The sequence below is a fragment of the Pygocentrus nattereri genome, chromosome 4, assembly GCF_015220715.1.
Source record: "Pygocentrus nattereri isolate fPygNat1 chromosome 4, fPygNat1.pri, whole genome shotgun sequence".
Taxonomy (NCBI): domain Eukaryota; kingdom Metazoa; phylum Chordata; class Actinopteri; order Characiformes; family Serrasalmidae; genus Pygocentrus; species Pygocentrus nattereri.
Window position 1 is genome coordinate 39,824,292 of NC_051214.1, and position 22,884 is coordinate 39,847,175.

The 22,884-nt window shown below is 39.2% G+C and overlaps 1 protein-coding gene across 2 annotated transcripts in view; it reads right to left on the reverse strand.

The window, feature by feature from the left end:
- Window positions 1-22,884, reverse strand: part of susd6 (sushi domain containing 6) — a 34,343-nt gene that overhangs the window by 5,809 nt on the left and 5,650 nt on the right. The window contains exons 2-5 of one of the 2 annotated variants that reach the window (XM_017692568.2): window positions 18,810-18,878; window positions 17,888-18,050; window positions 1,000-1,191; window positions 669-860 (exon numbers count right to left, since the gene is read on the reverse strand). In XM_017692568.2, coding sequence (XP_017548057.1) covers window positions 669-860; window positions 1,000-1,191; window positions 17,888-18,008 — 505 coding nt within the window. In that variant the 5' untranslated portion in view covers window positions 18,009-18,050; window positions 18,810-18,878. The remainder of the gene's footprint in view (window positions 1-668; window positions 861-999; window positions 1,192-17,887; window positions 18,051-18,809; window positions 18,879-22,884) is intronic. The other variant, XM_017692567.2, reaches the window with a different exon arrangement.

Genomic DNA, 22,884 nt, shown 5'->3' on the forward strand with positions numbered 1-22,884 from the left:
AGCATATCAGAGACACAGGCATCTGAAGCAAAACACAGCTGGACAGGATGCCAAAATCAGCACATATAGCGCATAAGTAACCAAAGTTTTAATGCTTTGGCTGCATACACTAGCAAGCCAGATTAAAAATGAAACAATGACTGAGGTCTAGGTAGAAAATGTAAACTTCTATGGAATTTCTTTCAGTTCAAATCCAATGTGCTGGAATAACAAAAACAAAATTATGCCTCATTGTTTACAAAGTATTAGCATACATTAAAATGACAAATATTCAGCAATAATGGACAAACAGTTATGTCTAAAGCAATCACAAAATGAATGATTAAATCATTTTCACTAATAATTGTATATATGTTCCGAAAGCATTGTAGTGAAACAGTAACAGCACCGTTTAATGGTTATAGCACTACAGATGTCTCACTTACATATGGGCTGAACTGTTAATAACTTTCCTCAACCAAAAAATGAAGACCTTGGGTATCTGAACAAGTTTTCACTATATTTCACAGTCTTTCAAGACCATTGCACTTTTCAGCCATGAAAAAACATAGCTGTGTTAGCAGTGTGATAACGGATTGTGTCATTTTGATAATTGATTCATTATATTGACTATTATGCTGTAAATCACATCCACCTGAACTGCCAAATGGCACAGCAGTATATTCTACCTTGTCCAAGGTGACAGACGATAGGCGTGGCTGAGTCCCAGTCCCCGTTCCTGCAGGTGTGGTACTTGTAGCCTTTCAGTGTGTAGCCCTCATCACAGAAGTACTCGATTACTGTCCCTTCAATCAATTTGGGGCAGGGCGTAGGGTGGCACACATAGCCCCCATTCTCTGGCTCACTGGGTGGATGACAAACTGGACAAACAGAGAATGTTCCCTTCATAAATGCAATCACTCAAGATAGTTAATGCTGTTCTGATTAATAAATGAATACAGTATGTGAAAAAGATGCAAATGTAAATATCCCCAACCATTTCCAAACTTAAATCCTCACCATCATTTTTGAGGCAGTGCGGAGGGCTGGAAGACCAATGGCCTGGAGCGATACATGTGATGATGCTCTCACTGCTCAGGGTGTATCCTGAATCACAGCTGTACTGCAGCACTGTGCCGATGGGAAGTAAGCCTCGGTTGGTCTCTGTAAGGTTCCCTCGGCCATGTTGCACAGTCGAGGGTCTGGAGCAACCTACAGGAACGTAAGAGAAGAAGCAAAAGTTATTCAGTACCTGATACAAGTATTGGTATCAATTCACTTCTATTCTATACTACAAGAAGAAGAAAGAAAGAAAAAACACTGACACACTCTTGCCAGAGCTTTACAAAGATGTTTTCAGATACTGGTTAAATGTCAACACTGCCATTATTAATAATAGAGTTTATAATTTATATCACAAATCAAGGCAATGGCTTTTAACTCTAACCCCTTTTTACTTAAATTTGCTCGCTTTTAAAGTTTAATTTAAAGTTTAATCTTATTTTAATTTAATTTTAAATTAAAAATTTATTTAATAGGTTTGCCACTTGCCACTTATATCACTTAGAATCTGTAGAAAAACAGGTTAGAAAATGGCAGTTTTTTTTTTGTCCTTGTCTTAAAGTACATGGAACATTCATGAAAATATGGGAAAAGCCTTGGAAAAAGCTCCTGTTCAGACAGACTTGACTGATACCTTCCTTTCTCTCTCCTAAACTGGACAGGGGGCAAATGATTATGCTGGCCTGAGAGCTTCACTCTCCTCCATTTCTTGATATGATTGAACTAAAGGAGTACTTCAACTTTTTTTAATCTTCTCTCTGTCTGCTGCACCTGGAGCATATGGTTGATTACCACAGACAATACTTGATGCTTCTCCCTGTACTCAGAAAAGAAAACCCACGCTGTTTTGTAAATACGTGGGTGAAGCCAGTGGGCAAGTGCTTCAGCCCCATGTTCTAGCCACCAGGTTCACTAGAAATGTGTCACAATAGTTACCCATGAAAATCAACCATATGCTCCAGATACAGCAGACAGAGATTAGGTTAGGTAAGTATTTCCTTAAGGTTCTTGGCCACCAGCAAGTTTAAAAGTTCTTAAAATAATGTTCTGAATGAACAATGGCCAAAGCACCAACATCTGACAGAGAAGCAGCCTAGCTGTGTCTGTGGTTAGGGTGCTAATGCTAAACCATTATTAAGTTAAGTGATACTTTTTTAATCCCACAAACGGGGAAATTCCACCTCAGCATTTAACCCATCCATGAAGTGAAACACCACATACACACTAGTGAACACACACACACACTAGGGGGCAGTGAGCACACTTGCCCGGAGCGGTGGGCAGCCCTATCCATGGAGCAATTGGGGATTAGGTGTCTTTCTCAAGGACACCTCAGTCATGTGCTATTAACACTATGACTTATTAGCATACTTAGAAACAAATGCAGAACATGTTACAATTGTGGTTTAATAAAACAGAAGCTTGAAGCTTTTCCTCATTTCTGTCGTCACATTCCAAGAATCACTGAACTGAAAGAACAGACGAGGAAGAATTACAGAACTGCGGAAAAAGACAAATTTAAGAACACTGCCAAAACATGCCTGGACAGGCCAAGCAGGCCCTTAATCACATCTAAAACCAGTTTCTGCTGAAGCAAAAATAAACACATAAATAATGAGCAGTGAATGGCATGCATAGTAATTGCGATGGGCTGGTCAGAAGAAAAAGATGAAAACTGTGGGTCATCATGTTTTGCCACCATGTACAGCCCTACATTACAACACCCTAAATGAACCAGTTTGGCCTGTATTGTCTTCACTTGAAACGAGAGGGAAAGAAGGAGTTTCGCTGGAAAATGTTTCCATTTTTAGATCATTGATCTTTGTGTTTTGTTGCTTGTAAACCTCATATATAATGAAAACAAATGTAAATAAACATGACTATAGTAAAAACTAACAATAAATAATATATAAATAAATTTATAAAAGAATTTTTATATAAGTAGTTGTGAATTTTAAGAACAGTCAAGTTCAATTCCAGATGTTTTCTCGATGTCCCCAGTTATCACATGCAATTATCAAATTCCATCACCAGCACATGTAACATAATAAAGTACTGATTAGGATAATATTCCAAATTAATACTGGTCTGCTATGAGGAGAGGTTTGGAAATGGTTAAAAGAACACTGACATACATAAAATCACTACTTACTGTATTATTATTCAAAAATTTACAGTAATATTAGTTTATCCCATTGCAGATAAAGGCATGATGTCCAGATTACATTTAATTTTCTCTTTTTTCATGTGCCTATTACATAAAATGTAAAAAATATATACATACATATTACATATGGATCTGGACTATTCCCAGTGTGTGTGTGTGTATATATATATATATATATATATATATATATATATATCTATATCTATATCTATATCTATATATATATATATATATATGTATGTGTGTGTGTGTGTGTGTGTGTGTGTGTGTGTGTGTGTGTGTGTGTTGAGTGGGTATTTTTGGTTAGTGGACTATTCTCAGTCCACCAGTATACTGCCGTGTCTGATCCACTCACACTAGTGCAACACACACGAACACATTACCATGAAATAAGTGTTACTGCAGCACTGATAATGATCCAACCTAAATAATACCTGCTCTGTGGTGGTCCTGTGAGGGTCCTAACTATTGAAGAACAGCGTAAATGGGGGATAACAAAGAATGCAGAGAAACAGATGGACTAAAGTCTGTAACTGTAGAAGTGGAGCTGATAAAAATGAGTGTAGAAACAATAAAATTCCTAATAAAGTGTCTGTGTCTGTGTGTGTGTGTGTGTGTGTGTGCGCGCACAGACAAATGGATAATTATAGTATTGTATTTAAAATGAAATAACTTGTGAACATCAGCGCACATATAGCTTTTCCATGCACTGGGGTACTACTTCCACCCCCACTGTTTTTACTCCCCTACCCACACATTTTATGATAGGAGTGCTGTGCTGCTGTAGCATCAGTATTTCATTGTGTCAATTGTGTCATTGCGTTCACAGTATTCTGAATACATATAAAAATAAGACTTGAATAGCTAGAGATATGGGCAGCAGGTAACTCATTAGCCATAGGAAATAATGACCCATCTGTCCACAACATGGGAGAGAGGATTTAGTGCAAACTGAAATTCTAATTATCCTTCATTACAAACAGCTACGGGGTAAAGCTGATCACATTATACTGATCACTTCAGTCTACAGCAGCTTAGTGGGGCCAAACGCCACCCTGCAGGCTTGGATTAAGGTCTACTCCACAGATAGCACAACACTGACTGGCTCTGGGAAATACGTTTTCTTACTGAGCATCACTGTTTTTGCCAGCATGTGTGTTGGTTTGTTTTATTGCACCCCCTCCTCCCAGCCTAATCCTATGATGGGGGGGGGGGGGGGATTTGTCACTTCTAGACAGAGCGTGAGTGAAAGGGAGGGGGTGTATCTCTTCTCGATGGTAAATCCTGCACTGTTTACTCCACCTATAATACATGCTCTGTCTGTTAAACTCACAGGCTTTTACATAACAAAAGGATTTGAATGTGTGGGCTGCTGAAACTGCCTGCTGAGAGAGTTTTGGAGCATAAATATGTTTGTGTGTTCAGGAAGTAGAAACACACCACGGCTTCAACGAGAACAACACCCATTGATACAACAGGTCTCGATTGACTCTTAGAGGGCAAATAACAGAGCGGGGGCGAACAGGGGAGAGAGAGGGAGAGAAAAAGAGAGAATAGAGACATACATACATACATACATACATAGCGAGAGGGCGAGAGAATAGAGACATACATACATACATATACATACATACATACATACATGGCGAGAGCGAAAGAGAACGAGAGAGCGCAAGAGTGAGAGAGAGAGCGAGTGAATGAGCGTGTGCATGAAAGAGACAGTCCTGTGTTTGAGTGTTGTGTTTCAGTAGAAGAGCTGCTCCTCCTGTCTAAAGTTTCTGTATGTCTGAGACAGCTTTCATACGGCTTTAGGCAGAACAGCTGAGTCACAACATGCACAAGAGTGGAAAAAAAAGGTAATATCTATTAAGAGGGAGAGGAAGAGAGGGAGAGTGTTTTTAGACAGAAGCGTACTGAAGTAGAGAAAAACAAGGCTAACTTACAGGACCTGACTATAGTCCTGACCTCATAAAAAAAAATTTTTTTAAACATTTTTTTTGTTACAATTAGGTTTAAAAAATCATTACTTATGTAATAAAGGACACATTTAAATACTGGGGATGTCAACTAACAAAATTACATTGTGATGATACGTTACAGTGCTGGCTCAATTCACTAAATTTTCTACAAAGCAACATCTGCACTATGTTCATACGTTAATGTTTACATTTTCAATATACTATAAAAAGTATAACAATGCACTAGCTACCAGCTAATGTATACATATAAGTAGTATGCTTTCCTCTCTGCTTTCATCTCAGAAGGAAAGAGGAAGTGATATTTTTAAAAAAAGGAAGTACTGCCTTCACTGTGGGCTTTTTTAGTTTACATACTTCATGCCATGTAATTAGTATTAGACGTACTTTACTAGTTGGATACCTTGACGTTTTGAATTCACAGGCTCTTATGCAATGGTTATGCTAACAACAAAATCGTGGCCTATTAATACTATTTGTATTTATTCTAACATTATTTCAACTGAAATTCTTTTAATGCATCACTATTTGAATCAAATAATTTATTTAAGCTGAATAAAATTTTTTATAACAATTAGTGCATAGTTCCAAATTAAGTCATTTAATTTAGGTGAACTGTCAATTTTATATATATATATATATATATATATATATATATATATATATATATATACACACACACACACACACACACACACACACACACACACACACTCCCTCCAGTACGCACATATAGACACATAATTAAATATTGAGAGAAAGAGAGAGACAGAGGGGGAAAAAATTATGATGTGTATTGGAGCCAAAAAGGACATAATGTATGTGTGTGACTGTATTTATAAACAAGCATTAACATTCAAATAAAGGGCCCATCCCTGTTCCCAGCTATTAGAAAATGACTCTCTTGATAAAAGGATGGGCTACTGGGAAACAAGTTGAGCAAGAGGTACAAAGCCAGGATGCACTTCTTAGCGGGTGGGTTAATGCATCTGATTGATTCACAGGTAAAACTGACTGACTAGAATACCTCTACAAGGTAGTGGTGAGTCTGTTAATATGAGCTTGAGTTGTGTCTGTGGTCAGCTGGAGTTACTAAGCAATCACAGCTACAAAGTAGGACAGCTAATCAGCCAATCTGGTCACTTCTGCCTACTTTAATAACTGCATACAATGATCAACAGCAACAAAAATATTATTATATTTGCAATTACATATGGCAATTCATCACTAGCTAATATTTTATTAATGACAGGCCTACATATTTCCTTTTTATTAATAACTGCTTCAGAACATGTCTTCATAATAAAGAATGAACTGATAATGACAATCGATTAATGCATTTGCTTGAATAGCAAAATGGTGCTTTAGCAGCTGCCCATTAACTTCTATTAAGTGAGTTTTGAGTCAACACATTCTGTTGTTTACTAAGGAAAAGTAAACGGGTCAAAATTACTGGTTGTGGAAACTGACCATACACTACAAATGCAGCAGGTAGAGATCAGACTGAAAAATGCTGGAGTGTTCCTTAGAAGTGCAGTCCAGGCCTGAGGCAGGAATGTGCGGTACGACGAGGCAGGTTTCCACATGTACACTCATCTCCAAACAGGGAACACATCACAGTTAGCGATGAACACAAACTGATGGCTTTGGCTGGCAGAAAGGAACAAGCCTTGGCAAAAACACCAACACTGTCCCACGTACATGACTCACCAAGCCAGTACATCACTGCTCTGCAGACACCGCAACTACAGGCAGGATTATCAGTAACACACTGCTGCAACACTCAGCCACTGAATGGCAGAAGCATGTAAACAAAAACAAACACTTGAAAGTGTTTACCCAGCACACTCAGTGGCTTAGGCTCTGCTGGAGGGCCCAAGCATTTGCAAGTTATCCAGTTGAGAGAATCTTAACAGTAAACAGATAAAATGCAATCAATTTGCCTTTAGCTAGAGCACATAATGATTTTAATTATAACAGTATCAAGTTTATTCTAATAATGTTACTGAACCTACTTATTAATCATATAATCTGCAATTTTATCTTTACTGTTTAATATTATTATTATTAGTATTATTTCTATCATGGCCTAACTTTTTCGATCTTTATAAATAGTTGCACTACATGCATGAAAAGTTTTATACTCTTATCATCTTTTTATGATGCTCCCTGGGGCCTAACCAATGTCTTACAAACCCAAAAGAGTCTATTTTGTTCCATTTTGTAGAAATGACACCAAAGGGAACCTTCCACAGTATTGCAAACATTAACCAGATGAATTTCCTGAAAGGAAACTTAATATCTATTTATAGGTCCTATGAAGGGCCTAGATAGCGTGAGAAAAATCATACAAACGTAACTCCTAAAGCTAAAAAAAAAATAGCTTTCCACCATGGAAAATTATGGATAGAATTCTTGTTATATACACTAATATGGCTAAAACTCAATGAATATCATAACGTGACACCAATACAAGTACAGATTCCCAAATATCATGTGATACATAATAGCATTTTTAGTACTTCTACGTTGAAAGTAATACAAAATGTGCTGTCCTTAGGACACAATGTGTTGTGAGAGTACCAGTACAGATGACATATTGTCCCGCGCAACCCTCCAATAAAATTCAATAATGTTCTGGTCATTTATTCAAACAACCACACGCACAGACAGACGGCCTCCTCTGAATCTGTGCACTGTTCAGAGAGGCAGAACAAAAGCACTAAACAACAGTCCACGTGCTCTTTATTATGTCTTTTCACTGCTTAGGGTCGCCAGCTGACGCATATAAGCAGCTTGTCCCATCAAACAATGTAAAATGGGCGTGGAGGAGGAATCCCTCACATGTGTGACCAGTCTGGGGGGAAAAAAGGAAAAAAAAAACAAAACAAAAAAAAAACCCACAACAACAGAAGAAATCTCTATTGTTTCTCCAGACCTTTCCCCAGCCACTGTCAAAAGCAGCAGATGGAAGTTTGCATGGATCTGGGGCTGTGCACCCTTTCACCCTGCAGAGACAGCTGTGCATCAGAAAATACAATACTATCAGTTGAGTGACTGACTGAGTGAGTGACTGAGTGAGTGACTGACTGAGTGACTGACTGAGTGACTGACTGAGTGACTGACTGAGTGACTGACTGAGTGACTGACTGAGTGACTGACTGAGTGACTGACTGAGTGACTGAGAGAAGGCTGTGTACTCAGACACAGTGCTCCTGTCTGCAGGCTTTTTGTCTTGCCTGTTACTGGAATGTGCTGTAACTGCTGTTGAGGACAGAGTCGGTTTGGTCTTTGAAGAATTAGTATAGTGGGTTCGGTCTGTGTAGAGTCTGTGTGGTGGGTTCTGTCTCTGAAGAATCTGTGTGGTGGGTTGGGTTTGTGTTGAGGGTTCTGTCTGTGTAGAGTTTGTGTTGGGTTCTGTCTCTGAAGAATCTGTGTGGTGGGTTCTGTCTGTGTTGAGGGTTCTGTTTGTGTAGAGTCTGTGTGGTGGGTTCTGTCTGTGTTGAGGGTTCTGTCTGCGTAGAGTCTGTGTTGTGGGTTCTGTCTGAGTAGAGTCTGTGTAGAGTCTGCACGTTGGGTTCTGTCTGCGTAGAGTCTGTGTGGTGGGCTCTGTCTTTGAACAATCAGTGTGCTGGATTCTATCTGCGTGGAGTCTGTCTGTGTGGTAGAGTCTGTCTGTGTGGCGTCAGTGTGGAAGAGTCCGTCTGTGTGGCAGAGTCTGGCTGTCTGTGTGGAGTCTGTCTGTGTAGACTCTCTGTGGTGACAGAGAGGCAGACAGACAGACAGACAGACAGACAGACTGGTCAGCTTTTCACAGTGAAACTCTGAATACTCTGCAGTAGCTGTGTTCACTGGTGTAGACAGCCCACACACTGACAGCCATTAGCAATTCCAGTATAAAAGAAAATACATGTTTATGGCTCCTTAGACTCTTGATAGTCTAACCATCATAGGAACACACCAGACGTTAAGACAGTAGAAACACACAGGATTACTGCTAATGTGTTGAATTTTGATAGTGAAGAGATAATGGTGACTTAAATACTGATTGGGCGAGTTTGCACTAATGTAATTTTTACCAGACTGTCTCTGTGATCATATTATCAAAGTTAATTATGTCAGTTACTTTTTTAAAACTGTGAGCTCCTATGCTTATAAAGTTTACAGTGGCTTTTATCCTGTCTAAAACTGTAGAATTAACCCCAGATTACGTCATGTGGTGTCATGAGTTTAGTTTGTCTAAACATTTGGACACAGTGTAACCAAGAATAGGCAAGAAAAAGTAAAAAGGAGACAGCAGATCACTGCAAATTTGTTTTGCATGAAAAAAGCAACAGAAAATTAAACTGAATTGAGCCTTGCTGGCATAAGATAAGTATCATTTGGATAACGTTCACATCAGCTATCAATTACATAAACCTTTTTTTTTTTTTTTTTTTTTTTAAAATCTCACCACGTGTCCGATCTCCGCCCATCTGCCTGCTTATCTCTTGCCAGCAGCAGCAGCAGCAGAGGGCCGCAGTCACGTTATGTGGCAAAGCCCTCACCACAGCAAAGCCAGCACACACTGCAAGCTATCCTACAGCACTCTCCACACAGTCTTTCACATTCCACACAGAGAAACAGGACAGCCACTCACTGTTCCCTTTCAGACCTCACACTATTGTTAGGAAGGTCTTGAGAACATTACTTCCTTTAAAATGATAGCAGGAGTATTGTATGTGTTCAGGGTGTGGCGTTGTGTGCTGGAACATTTCTTTCACACCGTGAGTCATTAAGAACGGCCAATGACGGCAAAATGTTTCACAAGAACACTGGCAAGACACGCAGAGGCAATCCTGAAGGACGGGAAAACTGCCGCTCTCTTATACCATGAACAAAGCAGGATTTTACCTACTGGTAAGTAAAAAAAAAGGGGGGAGGTGCGTGCGAGAGAGAGAGAGAGAGAGAGAGAGAGAGAGAGAGAGAGAGAGAGAGAGAGAGAGAGAGAGAGAGAGAGAGAACAGAAGGAGCACAAGGTGAAAAAAATGGAATGGGAGGAGACAGACACAAGAGGGGAAAAAGGAGAAAGAGAGAGATGGAAGAGGCATAAGCACCCTAGGAGAGAGGGTGTGAGAGGGGGTAGAGGCAGAGGGAGAGCTGAGAAACTGGGGAAGAAGATGGAAAAGGAGACAGAGAGAGAAAAGAAAGTAGGAGAGAGGGGGTAGAGGCAGAGGGAGAGCTGAGACACAGGGGAAAAAAGAGGGAAAAGGGGAGAGAGAGAGAGAGAGAGAGAGAGAGAGAGAGAGAGAGAGAGAGAGAGAGAGAGAGAGAGCGCTATATTTAGATATATCTTATTAGAAAGAGTCATTTCCCAAACTGAAATCCTGACTCATTTAAAACTCTTTCCCAGTGATTGCAGAGCAGGCAAGAACCTCAAATAATCACTCCATCTGGTTTTGAGCTCAAAAGAGAATGAACCTCAAGTTTAAGGTCAGCAATCTCTAAAATAAAGGCTGGCAATGCAGGAACCGGACCTGAACAGCAAATATTTATGTTAACACGCCCTTTTTTACCATGCAAATGGAAGTATTCAGACGCCTATTAACCTTCCAAATTGAATTAAATAAAACTAGTAAAAAAAAAAAAAAAGACATACATTGCATTAGCTTCAGCATATTGACTATTTCCGGTGAGAAGTGATTACACTCCACCCTCAAACATGCAAGTCTTGACCATTTTAAAAAGAATTTCAGTAAAAATCAGTGAAAAACTTAAATTTTAGACTAGAATACATGTATCCTTCCCTACACAAGACATTAAACCATATCCACATCTTGCTATCTTGCTAGCAGCACAAACAGTATTAAGTCATTGAGAAGCAGTTGTGTTTAATAGTGCGTAAGGCCCTTTTTTGGAAGGTCGTTAAAAGGCAGCTTGATTAAACACATGGCACAATAAGTGCTCAATCGAGACAGAAGTAGGCCTACCCCCTGCTCGGGTGATAAACATGTTGGCTGCAGCTGCTAAAAAGCTACTGCGGTGGGTGGCTGGCTGGTGCTCAGAGGTTCTGCTGTGCGTGACCTCACCTGACCCTGATCCGGTAGCTCTTTTCCCAGCACAGCAAGACGCTGGCCAGGGAGCACTGAAGTGAAACATAAACCCTGACTGAGCCAAGGTCCTTTTAGGGCCATGTCTGGACCCCTGGTGTGAAAGTGAATCTTTCACACTCATACCAAGAAGAGAAGAGAGAGCTGTACCTCGACTGTTTCCAAATTAAACAATGAAGCGGAACTACTGTTTTCTGCCCTGTTTAAATGCCCGTTTCCTTAAAAACATGTTCTAAACAGCTGAATACGAGTGTAGTGCTGATTGCTGATTGCAGCAGTTCATTCTATTGGAGTGGTAACCGACTCTTAGTTATCTCAGCAAGTTTTTCACAATACAAAATGTGTCGTTTTTTATTCTGACATCTTAGACGAGACCAAGTAGTGGCACATTTTAAAAATACTATGAAAAACTATGAACCCAATTATTTCTAGTCAACATTTCACACTCTGCACTGAACTAAAACCAAAGAAATGGGACTAATAATGGTCTCTTTTTAATGAAATATGCAGTAGAGAAGTGATTTTTAAGCACTCATAATATCCACAATAAGCTCAGAAAAGCAATTTGTGACATACCCTCATGTAATTTATCACAATGACGATATTTATTGGCACAGTTCTACCAGTTGGTGTTAGTTCATTAGCTCCTCTGAGGGGGCAGTCTGTGTGCAGTCCACTTCCATCAACACAAAAACATACAGTATTTCTGAATAACAAAACGTCAAATTTTTACTTCCAGTGCAATCCTCTAAAAAGTAAGCCTACAGCTTTATGCTACTACTGAGTGAAGTTTGATTTCTCCCTTTTTGAGGTTAACCATATACCTGTCCATTAATTCTTAAGGATTCCTTAATATTTTTTTTAAAGCACATTCCCAACAGATACTGAAACCTTAAGTATCAACCAACATGGATACTATTCCAAAAATCTACTACTACTACTACAAAACTATTTTCATTTAAAGCGCTTCCCTTAGGATGAACAACTAAAATAGTATCATGCTCAAAGTACTAAAGCGTTCTACTACCCCACATGAAGAACTACACAGCTAACAACACATCACATAACCTGAGTGTGTGCTATTTCAGGATAGATTTGTTGATGTATTTGATCATATTAATAATTTTTCCCCTCCTATGTCCAGTCCAGCATTTTCTGTTAGCATAGGTAATGGATACACCATCTCTAATCAAAGGGCCATGTTTTTGGTGAACTAAATGTGCTTTCGTTATAAGGCCATACCACAAGGTGTGTGTGCAAAAGCAGTCTCTCTACCTCCTGCTAGACACTTCCTGCAGTAGTGCAAAGCATAAGAACATGCTCGTCAGGAAGCCACATCTGGGTTGTTTCACCTCCTGGTGTGAAGTGAAACCTCTTTAAAACACTGAGAAAAAGCAAACAGAATCGTTAACAGTTCCTGCTCTTTGCCTTTTCAGTCATATAGCTAGTTCTTAATCCTGGTCCTAGGAACCACATATAGTGCATGTTTTTGTGTTTTCCATGCTGACCTGGACCATCTTATGAAAGGGTTTGGAAATTACCTGTTGAACTGATTCACGTGCATTTGAGTGAAAAAAAGGAGGTTGCTAGTACTACAATTAAGAACTACTGTTTTAATAATTTGGTCAGGGGTGTCCATCTAAAGTACCAGGTAAAGTTAGCTTCTGAAACCTAAATAGAAAGCTAATCTACAGCAGTAAAGATTTAGAAGATGACCTAATAAAATATCATAAAGTAGATTTCTGTTAACAACATTGAGCCTCATTTTTCCATCAATTAGAAGCTGGCTTACCCTGTAAGTGCATCTTTTTTTCTCTTTAAAGAGAGATTGTCTATTACCCAGGAAACAGCTAAACCTTCTGAAATGTGCATTTTTTCCACACAAAACACCCAAGCAGTTTAAAAAAACAGATTAAGATGAGGTTAAACAATAGAAACGTCATGTTTCAGCATGCTACCACAAACTGATTACTGATTATAGACCACTGGTTCTCAAAATGCACTTCAAGGACCCAGCAGTAGGCCATCCACAATTATTACATAATTGTCTGATTGCAACCGTTTGAGCTGACTGTAATCATGTTTTCGCAGTTGTTACGGCAAATCCAACAAAAGAAAGCAGAAAAGAATTTAAGAGACGTTATGAAATGTAGGCCATCCGGGGTGATCGTCATTTTGAGAAACATTGATTTGGACCATTATTTTACTGCAGGAATGAAATGGGGGTTGAAAAAAGGCCTGCCTGACCCTTTGTGAAGTCAAATTAATTAAATGTCAGAAATGAAATCACAAGTAGAACCAGTCACAGATGTCTAACCATTTTACGCAATTCATTTTAAAATTGTGGGTGAGCCTAAACAACCACACAAAAACACCCTAAATAGAAAGAACAGTGTTGAAAGAGTGGGAGCAGTGAGGAACATGGGAAAAGTCACTGCTCTGGACAGCCTACAGGAAACAGCTCTGTTCAAACACACACACAAACCTGCCTACAGCTGAACTCAATGCTTCCTGCCTCTCCAAAACACATCAACAGTACACTTATCAAACTCAAAATTACACAGCGAGACAGTAATATGAAAACAGTATTTGAAAACAGCAGCTGCCATTTAAATTGTGTAAAAAAAAAAAAAAAAAAAAAAACACATGAAAAATGAACCAATAGAAAACTTCCAAATGAAATCTCCTTGTGTTATCATACATTCAAGAACAATTTTCTTTCTCTTAAATGCTGATATGAGGACTTGTTATGACAGCAATAAAACAAACTAAATATAACAAAGCGCAGCACTGGCCTCTAAGTGAGCACTGTACATTTTGCATTAGAACTCTTTTCCCATCAGTGGAGCCAATGTTGTCAGGACCACTGTGGAAAAAGTCCTGCAAGCGAACGGATAGTCTTTGATCACATCTGGACACTCACATCAGCCAAAATAGCCTTCTGTCAGTAAAGCTTTTGTTTTTGGTTAGGTTAGAAAAGCAGAACGTTCAGACTTTACTTCCTTGTCTGCCTAGCGCAAGTATCTGATTCATATGCTCTGGATGTAACCCAGAAGCCTCATATGAACACCCAGACATATATTTCATAAATAACACAATATTACCACAGTAACACACACAGCCCAGGAAGTGCAAGAGTGTAAAGTCTCATAGACACTTCTATGGTTACCATCATGACACCCAAGTTATTACCTGGACAAAGAAAAATTAAAACCAAGAACACTTATTTTGCTCTAACAAGCAAGCATATTATACTGTCTATGAGATTCACAGAACTACGTACGTCTTGTTTTCGTACGTTCAGTAAACTGGAATTTGCTTTAGTTTATTTGTGCTTTGTTGAGTTCCATTTGTAAACCGGGATCTGATTAAAAAACCTTGACACATAATCCAATACTGCTATAATGGCATTTGTGGATTTAATATTCATATGACTCTGAGAGCCACAGAAGCTATTTTGTAGAGCCTGTCAGGGGATTACTGAGTGTGCTTGAATTCGGCAGGCTGAGGGGATGAGGCAGAGTGGGAATACAGGCTTTGGGGAGGACAATATAAAAATGATGCAACACCATAAACCAATGCCTAAAGACTCATGCTTACTGTCTCTCTCCTTGTCTGTCATAAACTCAGCAATATGCAAACTCATGCTAAATACACAGGCATTTACACATACGGTTTTTCCCTTTTTTGCAGGGTATTTCCATCGTTGTCAGAGAGTCTGGTGGGTTTTGTCACTCAATGTGGCTAAGAACTGCCTACACCGACAGGAAAAGGCTTAGCATGCAAGGCTGGTAGTTGCAGTATGTAGTTTTTGGGTGATACGTATGGGCTGACAACTGTCAAAGGGGTGATACAACAAAAACAGACCTGCCGATAACAAAGTGGTACGTCTCCAAACATGTAAAGATATCTTGTTGCTTCCCATAAAGCTATAAAAGAGGTTTTAAAAACAAGAATTTCTCACATCTACTTTTTTAGCCCAGTGACATCAAAAAGCTAAATGACACTGCAGTTTCCAGACAAGTCAGTTGATTTGTGAGCACTTACCTGGATAAACAAACATGTTTTTCAGGACTTATAATAAACTAATAAAAATGGGGAAAATGCTATCAAAAGTAGTTTTCCAGGCTTAATTACAGTTCAATGTTTAGTTGTCGATTTTTACTCATTTAACACAGTGAAACCTTCACATCAAGTCAGAGGCTTGTTTTTCATTCAACACTGAATGCACAGGAAGAAGGGAGTGCATTCATATTATTCTTTTAGCCAGTGCAACTCTAAGAGCCATTCTGCTAAAAAGCTAGCGACAAGCAGCCTGAGAAGATGAAGTGTTAATGTCGGTTTTCAAAAATGCATTTTTTACATTCACTGTAAAAACTGTTTGAAAAGACCATACACCTCTCTGATACAAATGAAAAATGCCTTAATATACAAAATATGTAACTGCAAAATACCTATAGTTTTACATAATGATTAATTTTTCATAATTACTTAATTCAGTCAAGCCCTAAATCTAACCCAACCTTACAATTAACCCTGGAAAACAAAAGCTAACCATTTTGAGGAAAAACAGCAATTTCTCCAAAGAGATTAGCCTAGTGTCCATAATTTCAATGTTTTCCATCATCCTGTGGGAATTTGGTAGCAGACGTATAAATTTATAGCCTCTCTCTCTCACACACTGAAACTCCATCTTTCCTTCACAGTCTGGCGTCCTGGGTAAAAGTTACTACTGCAATAATGTAAAAATTAAACTACTCATATTCTCACACAGTCTCTGTTTCTCCATCCTCTTTTCACCCTCTGCAGCACTCCCGGTGATTCAATCATCTTACATAAGGCCGAGACGAGCCGGAGCCATTATGAATCCATGCATGCTGAACAAAGACAGCAAGGCATACAAGAACCACTGAATTAGTACTATTTTAGGACCGTCACATTAAGAAGGAGAATGTACGTGTTCCAAACACAAATACAGCAGGTCAGCCGGGGCATCACGCCACACCCCTGAAATAAACACAGCACATGCCGCCCTGCAAGGACATCTGTTAATGAAGAGAGTGTGTGAGAGAGAGAGAGTGTGAGAGAGAGACAGAGAGAGAGATGCAAAGAAAGAGAGACACACAAAGAGATTGTGCAAGAGAAAGTAAGAAGGGGGAGAAAGAAGGGCAAAGAACAGAAAAAACACAAAAAGGAGGATAAAGAAAGGGACAAGACAAAAAGAAAAACAGACATACAGACAGAAAGACACAGCACAGGAGAAAGTGAGAGGAAAGAGAGAGACAAGAGAGAGAACATTAAGTAAAACAGAGAAAGAGAAAGAAAGAGAGAGAGAGAGGACCAGCCCATCCTTCTATTTGCGGCAAGAGAAATCAGCACGGTACAAAAACAAGGACACCTTCCAAACCACACGCTGTCTTCTCTGTCTGTGTCATCACAAACCGCTGCAAATATACTGTGAACCCACACTGTAAACACGGACCCCTAATCCAACATGGTCAAAAACAAATCCTCAGATTTAACACAGGCAAAAACAAAACAAAACAAAACAACAAAAACCCCAAAACTCTCAAACCCTAAATTTGATGCAAACAATGAAAGACAAGCCATATTTCCAGAGAAAATAACATTCATTCCACTGACTATATATAGCAGCTGTATTGTCATGCATGGCCTGACAGTGGTCCTTAGTGATAGGCAATATGTCAATATTCTCCAAGCATATCAAGTCTCAGACAAGTTTGCATTCATAAAATCAGGCCCTGTATATACCTGGCATTATCTGTCTTGAGCGATCTGAGCGAGACTCACGCATTAGCATTTCTACAGTGCCTGCTTACAATTGGATTTCATTACTGGAGGAATTTATCACTTTACTTTCTCACAGTGTTTAGTGTCAGTCAGAAATGTGCCTCAAGTTCTAATTTATGTAAATGTAAGGGCTGTTACAAACGGCAAGATCGTCGAGAGTGCTACTGCAACTTATAAACAAAAGAAGAAGACAAAAGACGACAAGGAAAGAAACTACTGAGCTGCTTTAACCTCTGCTGTAACGATGCAGTCGATTAGGTGGTCCGTTGTTGCTCTCTGAGATGCATTAAGATACCTCAGGACTCATCATTCACACTACAAACATTATGTGGTCATATACACGCCTGACCTCCAAACATCGTTTGAGTGACTGGACCCAATTTACATCTGTACAACTGATCCCTTATGATAGGATCAAGACGCGTGCTAATGCCAAACATGAAGAGAACCCATAATGCTGGAGGGCTGGTACACTACGCTAAATGAATTAGACAGCATGTTTTGAACTGAACGTTTCATAAACAGACAGAAACCACATTATTAGAAGGGACATATTTTTTCCATTTGTAAAATGTTTTGGACATTTGTAAATAGTTTGAAGCATCCAGCAAATTACATACAAATTACATCTGAAGCATCCAGCAAATTACATACATTTCAGTTAACTTTTTTATGATAAGTACTGCTAAACAACTATACTGTTGAGTGACCGTACCAGTACAGATGACATAACCCAGCACTGCTGGTCCTGAATAAAAGAGGTGAAGGAGTATTGAAGGCAGTCGAGGAAATGCTGCTCTTACCTGAAGCTTGGGCTGTAGGGATCGTGCTGAGGAAAAGGAACAGCTGCAGAGCCACAGCAACCAGAGCGTGTGAGCATGTGCCCCAAACTGGCGTGTCACACGCTACCATCCCATCGCACATCTTTCAGCCCTGCTGCACAGCTACAGTCCTCTCCGGCTGAACCTGATGATACACACACAGTTTAAACACAAAAGGTCAAACTCTAGGCAGCGTGGCAGAGCAGAATCTGCTCAGAATCTATCAGCAGATGGTGTTTTACACAGGCCTAACCAATAGCACAACAGCAGAGAGTCCATGTCTAAGTTGAATTAACAATTCAAGGCAGTTCTGGAATAATTTATACATCACATTGCAACTGCAATATGACTCAAATGTCACAGAACAGAGCGCATAGACTACTAGGAAGAGATTCTGCTCAAACATGTGGAAACAGACAGCAATCAGGACATGAACATTCAGGACTGGTAGTCTCAGGGCGTTTTCCTACTTGGCCCGTGTGCACCCAAGACGGATTCTTGGCTTGTTTCGGGGAGGGGCTCATCATCGCAGGATTTGTTTTTAACAAAAGGAGCATTTCTTCAGAACTGTGGATCATTTGTGTCCAGTTTTTCTTTTTTTAAATGTTGTTAACTTTGGTACAAACACTCAAACCATGCTGAACAGCATGCACTGCTGGTGTGTGGCATGTACTCAAGCAGAAGCTCTACTCAAAAGGAACTTTTAGCCATGTAGCTCGTCACAGGCTGACAGTTCTGTAGGACACTCATCATTCTACGTTTATTAGAACGAAGCAGTGGGTCATTGTGCACTTCTTGAAGAAAACAGATGATTGCAAAGTTTTAATTTTAAATCGGTATTAAAAATGGACAAAGATTTAAATTTCAATATTTTGTATCACAAATATGCACACGGTTCACTTACAGGTGCTTCTTAATTGCTGCCTTTTGTGGAAACAACTCTCAAGAGTAAAGCTGGGCATCTGGATCAAACCTAGGAAACCAACGAGAATCCTACAAGATCATATAATTCCACTGTATCGTATGAAAACAATTTTTGAAGTTTTGTGTATTATTACACACCTACACTCGTAAAAACAAAGATGGTTTTCAGGGTTTTTTTTTTTTAAATAAAGCCAATGGTTCTATATTGAAAAATACACAACCACAGAACCCTTTGGATGATTGAAGGGTGTTTACATCGTGAAAGGGTTCTTCACATTGATGGGGAATGTGTTGTGTATGGTTATACTTAAAACTTCTTGAAAAAAGTTCTATATAGCACCAAAAATGGGTTCTGCTACTGTTACAATGTCAAGCTTGTAAATATAGAAGAATGCTACACAGAACCCTTGAATAATATCTTTAAGAAGTTCTATATAAATGAAGAAGAGGACAGACTTAAAACAGGTACCCACATTACAAGATAAACCAATTATAGTGAAAATGCCTGGAGCACACAGCTTTTATACAAAATGCTGACCGGTTTCACAAGCTGATGCCAGACCACTGTTTTTGGTAGGGTCAGGGATCAATTCTTTGGACCACACCGGGGCTCAGAAACAGCTTAGTCAACTGACCAAATGTACCAAACTCCAGAAAGAACGTTAAGCGTGAAAACATACATACACACACACACACACACACACACACACACACACACATATATATATATATAAATGCATATATAAATAATGCATGTATAAACATTGTATACACATTTCCATGATCCACCTACAACAATCTGATGGGAAACAATCTGGGAATCAGTTGCCTGCTCTGCAGATCGCAAGGCAAGATAGTAGCTGAATTCTAAAGTTCACGTCACCAGCTGTTGACATTCTTGGCCACACTGAGTGACAAAAGCAACCACACTCGGACAACAGGCAGAAGTGTGGTTGGCAAGACTACGAAACAAGCACAAGTTGCAGCATATGTGCAGTTACAAAATCATTGAAGTCAAATAATTACAAAATAGAGTTAAAAAAAAAAACAGGAAAAATAAAGAAGGTACTGAGTGTGTTCTTATTTGCTTCTGCTTTCCTCATGTCCTGCAAATGAGTTGTGCAACAATAGCTGTCTATCCACTGAGTAATCAGACGGTTTAACCTTTTTTTTTAATAATCTCTCTTTCACTTCCTCTCTCGTTCTTTGATAGCGGCTGACATGGCAACATATTGAAGAGGTGTCAGCTACCTATAGCAGCAGTGTTTACAGTGGAGGCAACATTTAAATTTCAGATTATTTTTGTGCACTTAATCCTTAAGTATAAAACATTGTTTCAAAGAACTCAAGTTACCACTATTCACCTCATATTACCACCAATATTTCCAGATACATGTTTGCTAGTTTAACTGACATTCATGCACTCGCCACAAACCTGTATGGTATGTAAGTAGTAGCAACTGTTGTGAGGCTGGACAAGTTTTACAGAGCAGTGAGTGAAAAATGTCCTATCCAACCGAACATCCCATTCAACATTCAGTATCGAGGTGTGGAGTTTGGAGTCATTACAGAACAGTTTAGTTAAAAATGTTACGCTGCCCAGCTGGACTATGCTGTATGTTGTAGTGACTTGAAACTAGGCAGTTTGGAAATGACAATGAATGTGCTATAATGTCAAGGTTAGTTTGACTGCATGACAAAAGATAAAATACATCTATCCTAAGACTAATTAATCTATCCTGAGACTGTGATGTTTCATATGCATCAGAAATGAAGAAAAGCTAGTCTGACATAGCAATAGCTGATGTGGGTGGATCATGGATAGGCCAACTGCCTTGAAACTTATTTTCATAACAAAATGAAAGGAAGATGAATCAAAACCATTCTATGCCATAAATGAAAGCTAACAATACTTAGGTCTCCAATTTATTTTTGTATGGTGAACAGAATAGAAAGAAGATGAAGGCTTTTTCTATAACTGACATTTTTCCCTTAAGCTGGAATAAAGCAACTAATCCAAATTTCACACATATCTTCTAAGACGCTGGGCCTTCTGGGTCACAGGGGGTACTGGAGCATATCCCAGCGGTCATCGGGATCCAAATTTCATTTAAAATTAAATAAATTAAAACAATCCTTTGTGGCAATATTTGTAAAACGTACATATAAAGCAGACACAGCATTTTATATGATAAACACTGATGAAGTTCAAAAGTAGCCTAACATGAATTTATATTTAAATTTGTATCAAGTCAATGAGTTCATGCTTCCTGGGTACTGGTAGTCTGTGTACCATTGCACAAATGAGAGGCAGGTGCTGTGTAAGTAATTAAGGGATTGCCAATTGTCAGCATTCCTTCTGCTGCGAGCGACAGGAGAGCATGGAGCATGTGTGTGGCCAAGGCTCCTGAAGCTCAGAGCAGTGTGAGAGAGCACCTCCTACAACGATGCCAGTCTGGTGTTCCCACCACGCTGTCCACTCCACCACAGGAGGCCCGCAGAGAACAAGACGTGTGACGCAAGTTATGCTGGCACAGAGCTCACTTGCTGCCACATTCTCTCTCAAACGCACACGTGTACTGCAGTCTGCTCTGGTCCTGCTGCCTCAATTGTGTGTGCATGCAGAGCTATAGCTAACATCTTAAACTAACAACAAAAAGTTGGCTGGTAAAGCCCTGCTCAAAATGCATCTTGGTGAGATATGAGTCTCCAGAAGGAAAAAAAGCAATGAAGAGAGTCATTAAAGTAAATGAGTCATAAACAGCCCAAATGGCAGAAGCTTTTGTTCAGGGAGAGGTAACAAAGCCACAAACAGACGACAACACAGCTGGGATATAATTAGTCATTCATTTCTCAATGTTATTTTACAGAAACACAATCATACTGCAAAAAAACTGTTTAACGTCAGGAGGCTACCTAGCAAACAAGATGAACTCAATGCCTCCAATTTTCCATAATGTTCAATTTCTTTTATCCTGTGCATTAGGCGGAAATCAAGTGAGGACCTGAACGACAGAGAGCTCTTAATAGCACAACCAAGTACCACAGGAGCAACACACTTCATAACGGTTTGATGGAGGGAGAAAATGCATGATGTCAAAAGAAACTGACAGATATGGCACTAAAAGGACAAGCATAGCTCCAGCCGTGAAGTCATCTCCAAAGTTTCTATATATGTTCTAGGGAAAATGAGTTTGAGGGGAAAAAAGCTTTTGTGGTGCTTACTGCTAGAGTAACAGACTAAAAAGAGAGAAAAAGAGTGCACAAGTCAGAATGATTAAGAAAAGCTCTTTTGTTGCAGCACATTTCAAGTTGTGAAAGCCCACAGGGTTCGGTAGTACGAGATGGAAAAGCAGCTGCCACACATTAGGGCCTAACTGATGCATTCAATATTAAGGTTAGGCATTCAAAGTTGAGGTTAGTGACGCACAAATTTGATATACCGAACTGTTATGAACAGTAGGGCTGAACAATTTAGAAAAAATATCTGAAAGTGACTTCTCTGACCAATACTGAGATTTACACATGACTGTTTAAAAATGAAGCTCCAGGCCTGATTTTCACCAACAGGCTTTTTTGGGCCTGAGGCTTGAAACCTGTTGAATGCCAGTTCATGAGCTCAGCATTATTACATACATTTTTTCTACTTAAGACTTAAGAACAGGACATCATATGAAAAAGCAATATTTTTAAAGTACATTCTGGATGTTCAATAGCAAATTTTGAGCAGTCAGTCTATTCCAATAGGCATGCATGTTCCAAAATCTAGACTGTTGACTGGCCTGTTATTTATGTCAGGCCTTCTTCATTACTCTGCAATGTATTACGGCCTTTAAATACTCCCATTTGGAGCACTGCTCACTCATTTCTGGTTTAAGCCATACCCACTTTCGGTTCGTAATGAAAAGAAATGAAAGTATCAGTATTGATATAGTTATCAAAACATTTTTAATAACACCCAAACCTAGCTAGAAAAATCTAGGATATAGTCCAAATGGAAGCTCTTGCAATTTGAAAATTGCACTCTTTCAAAGTACAACTTTGACCTTAACAAG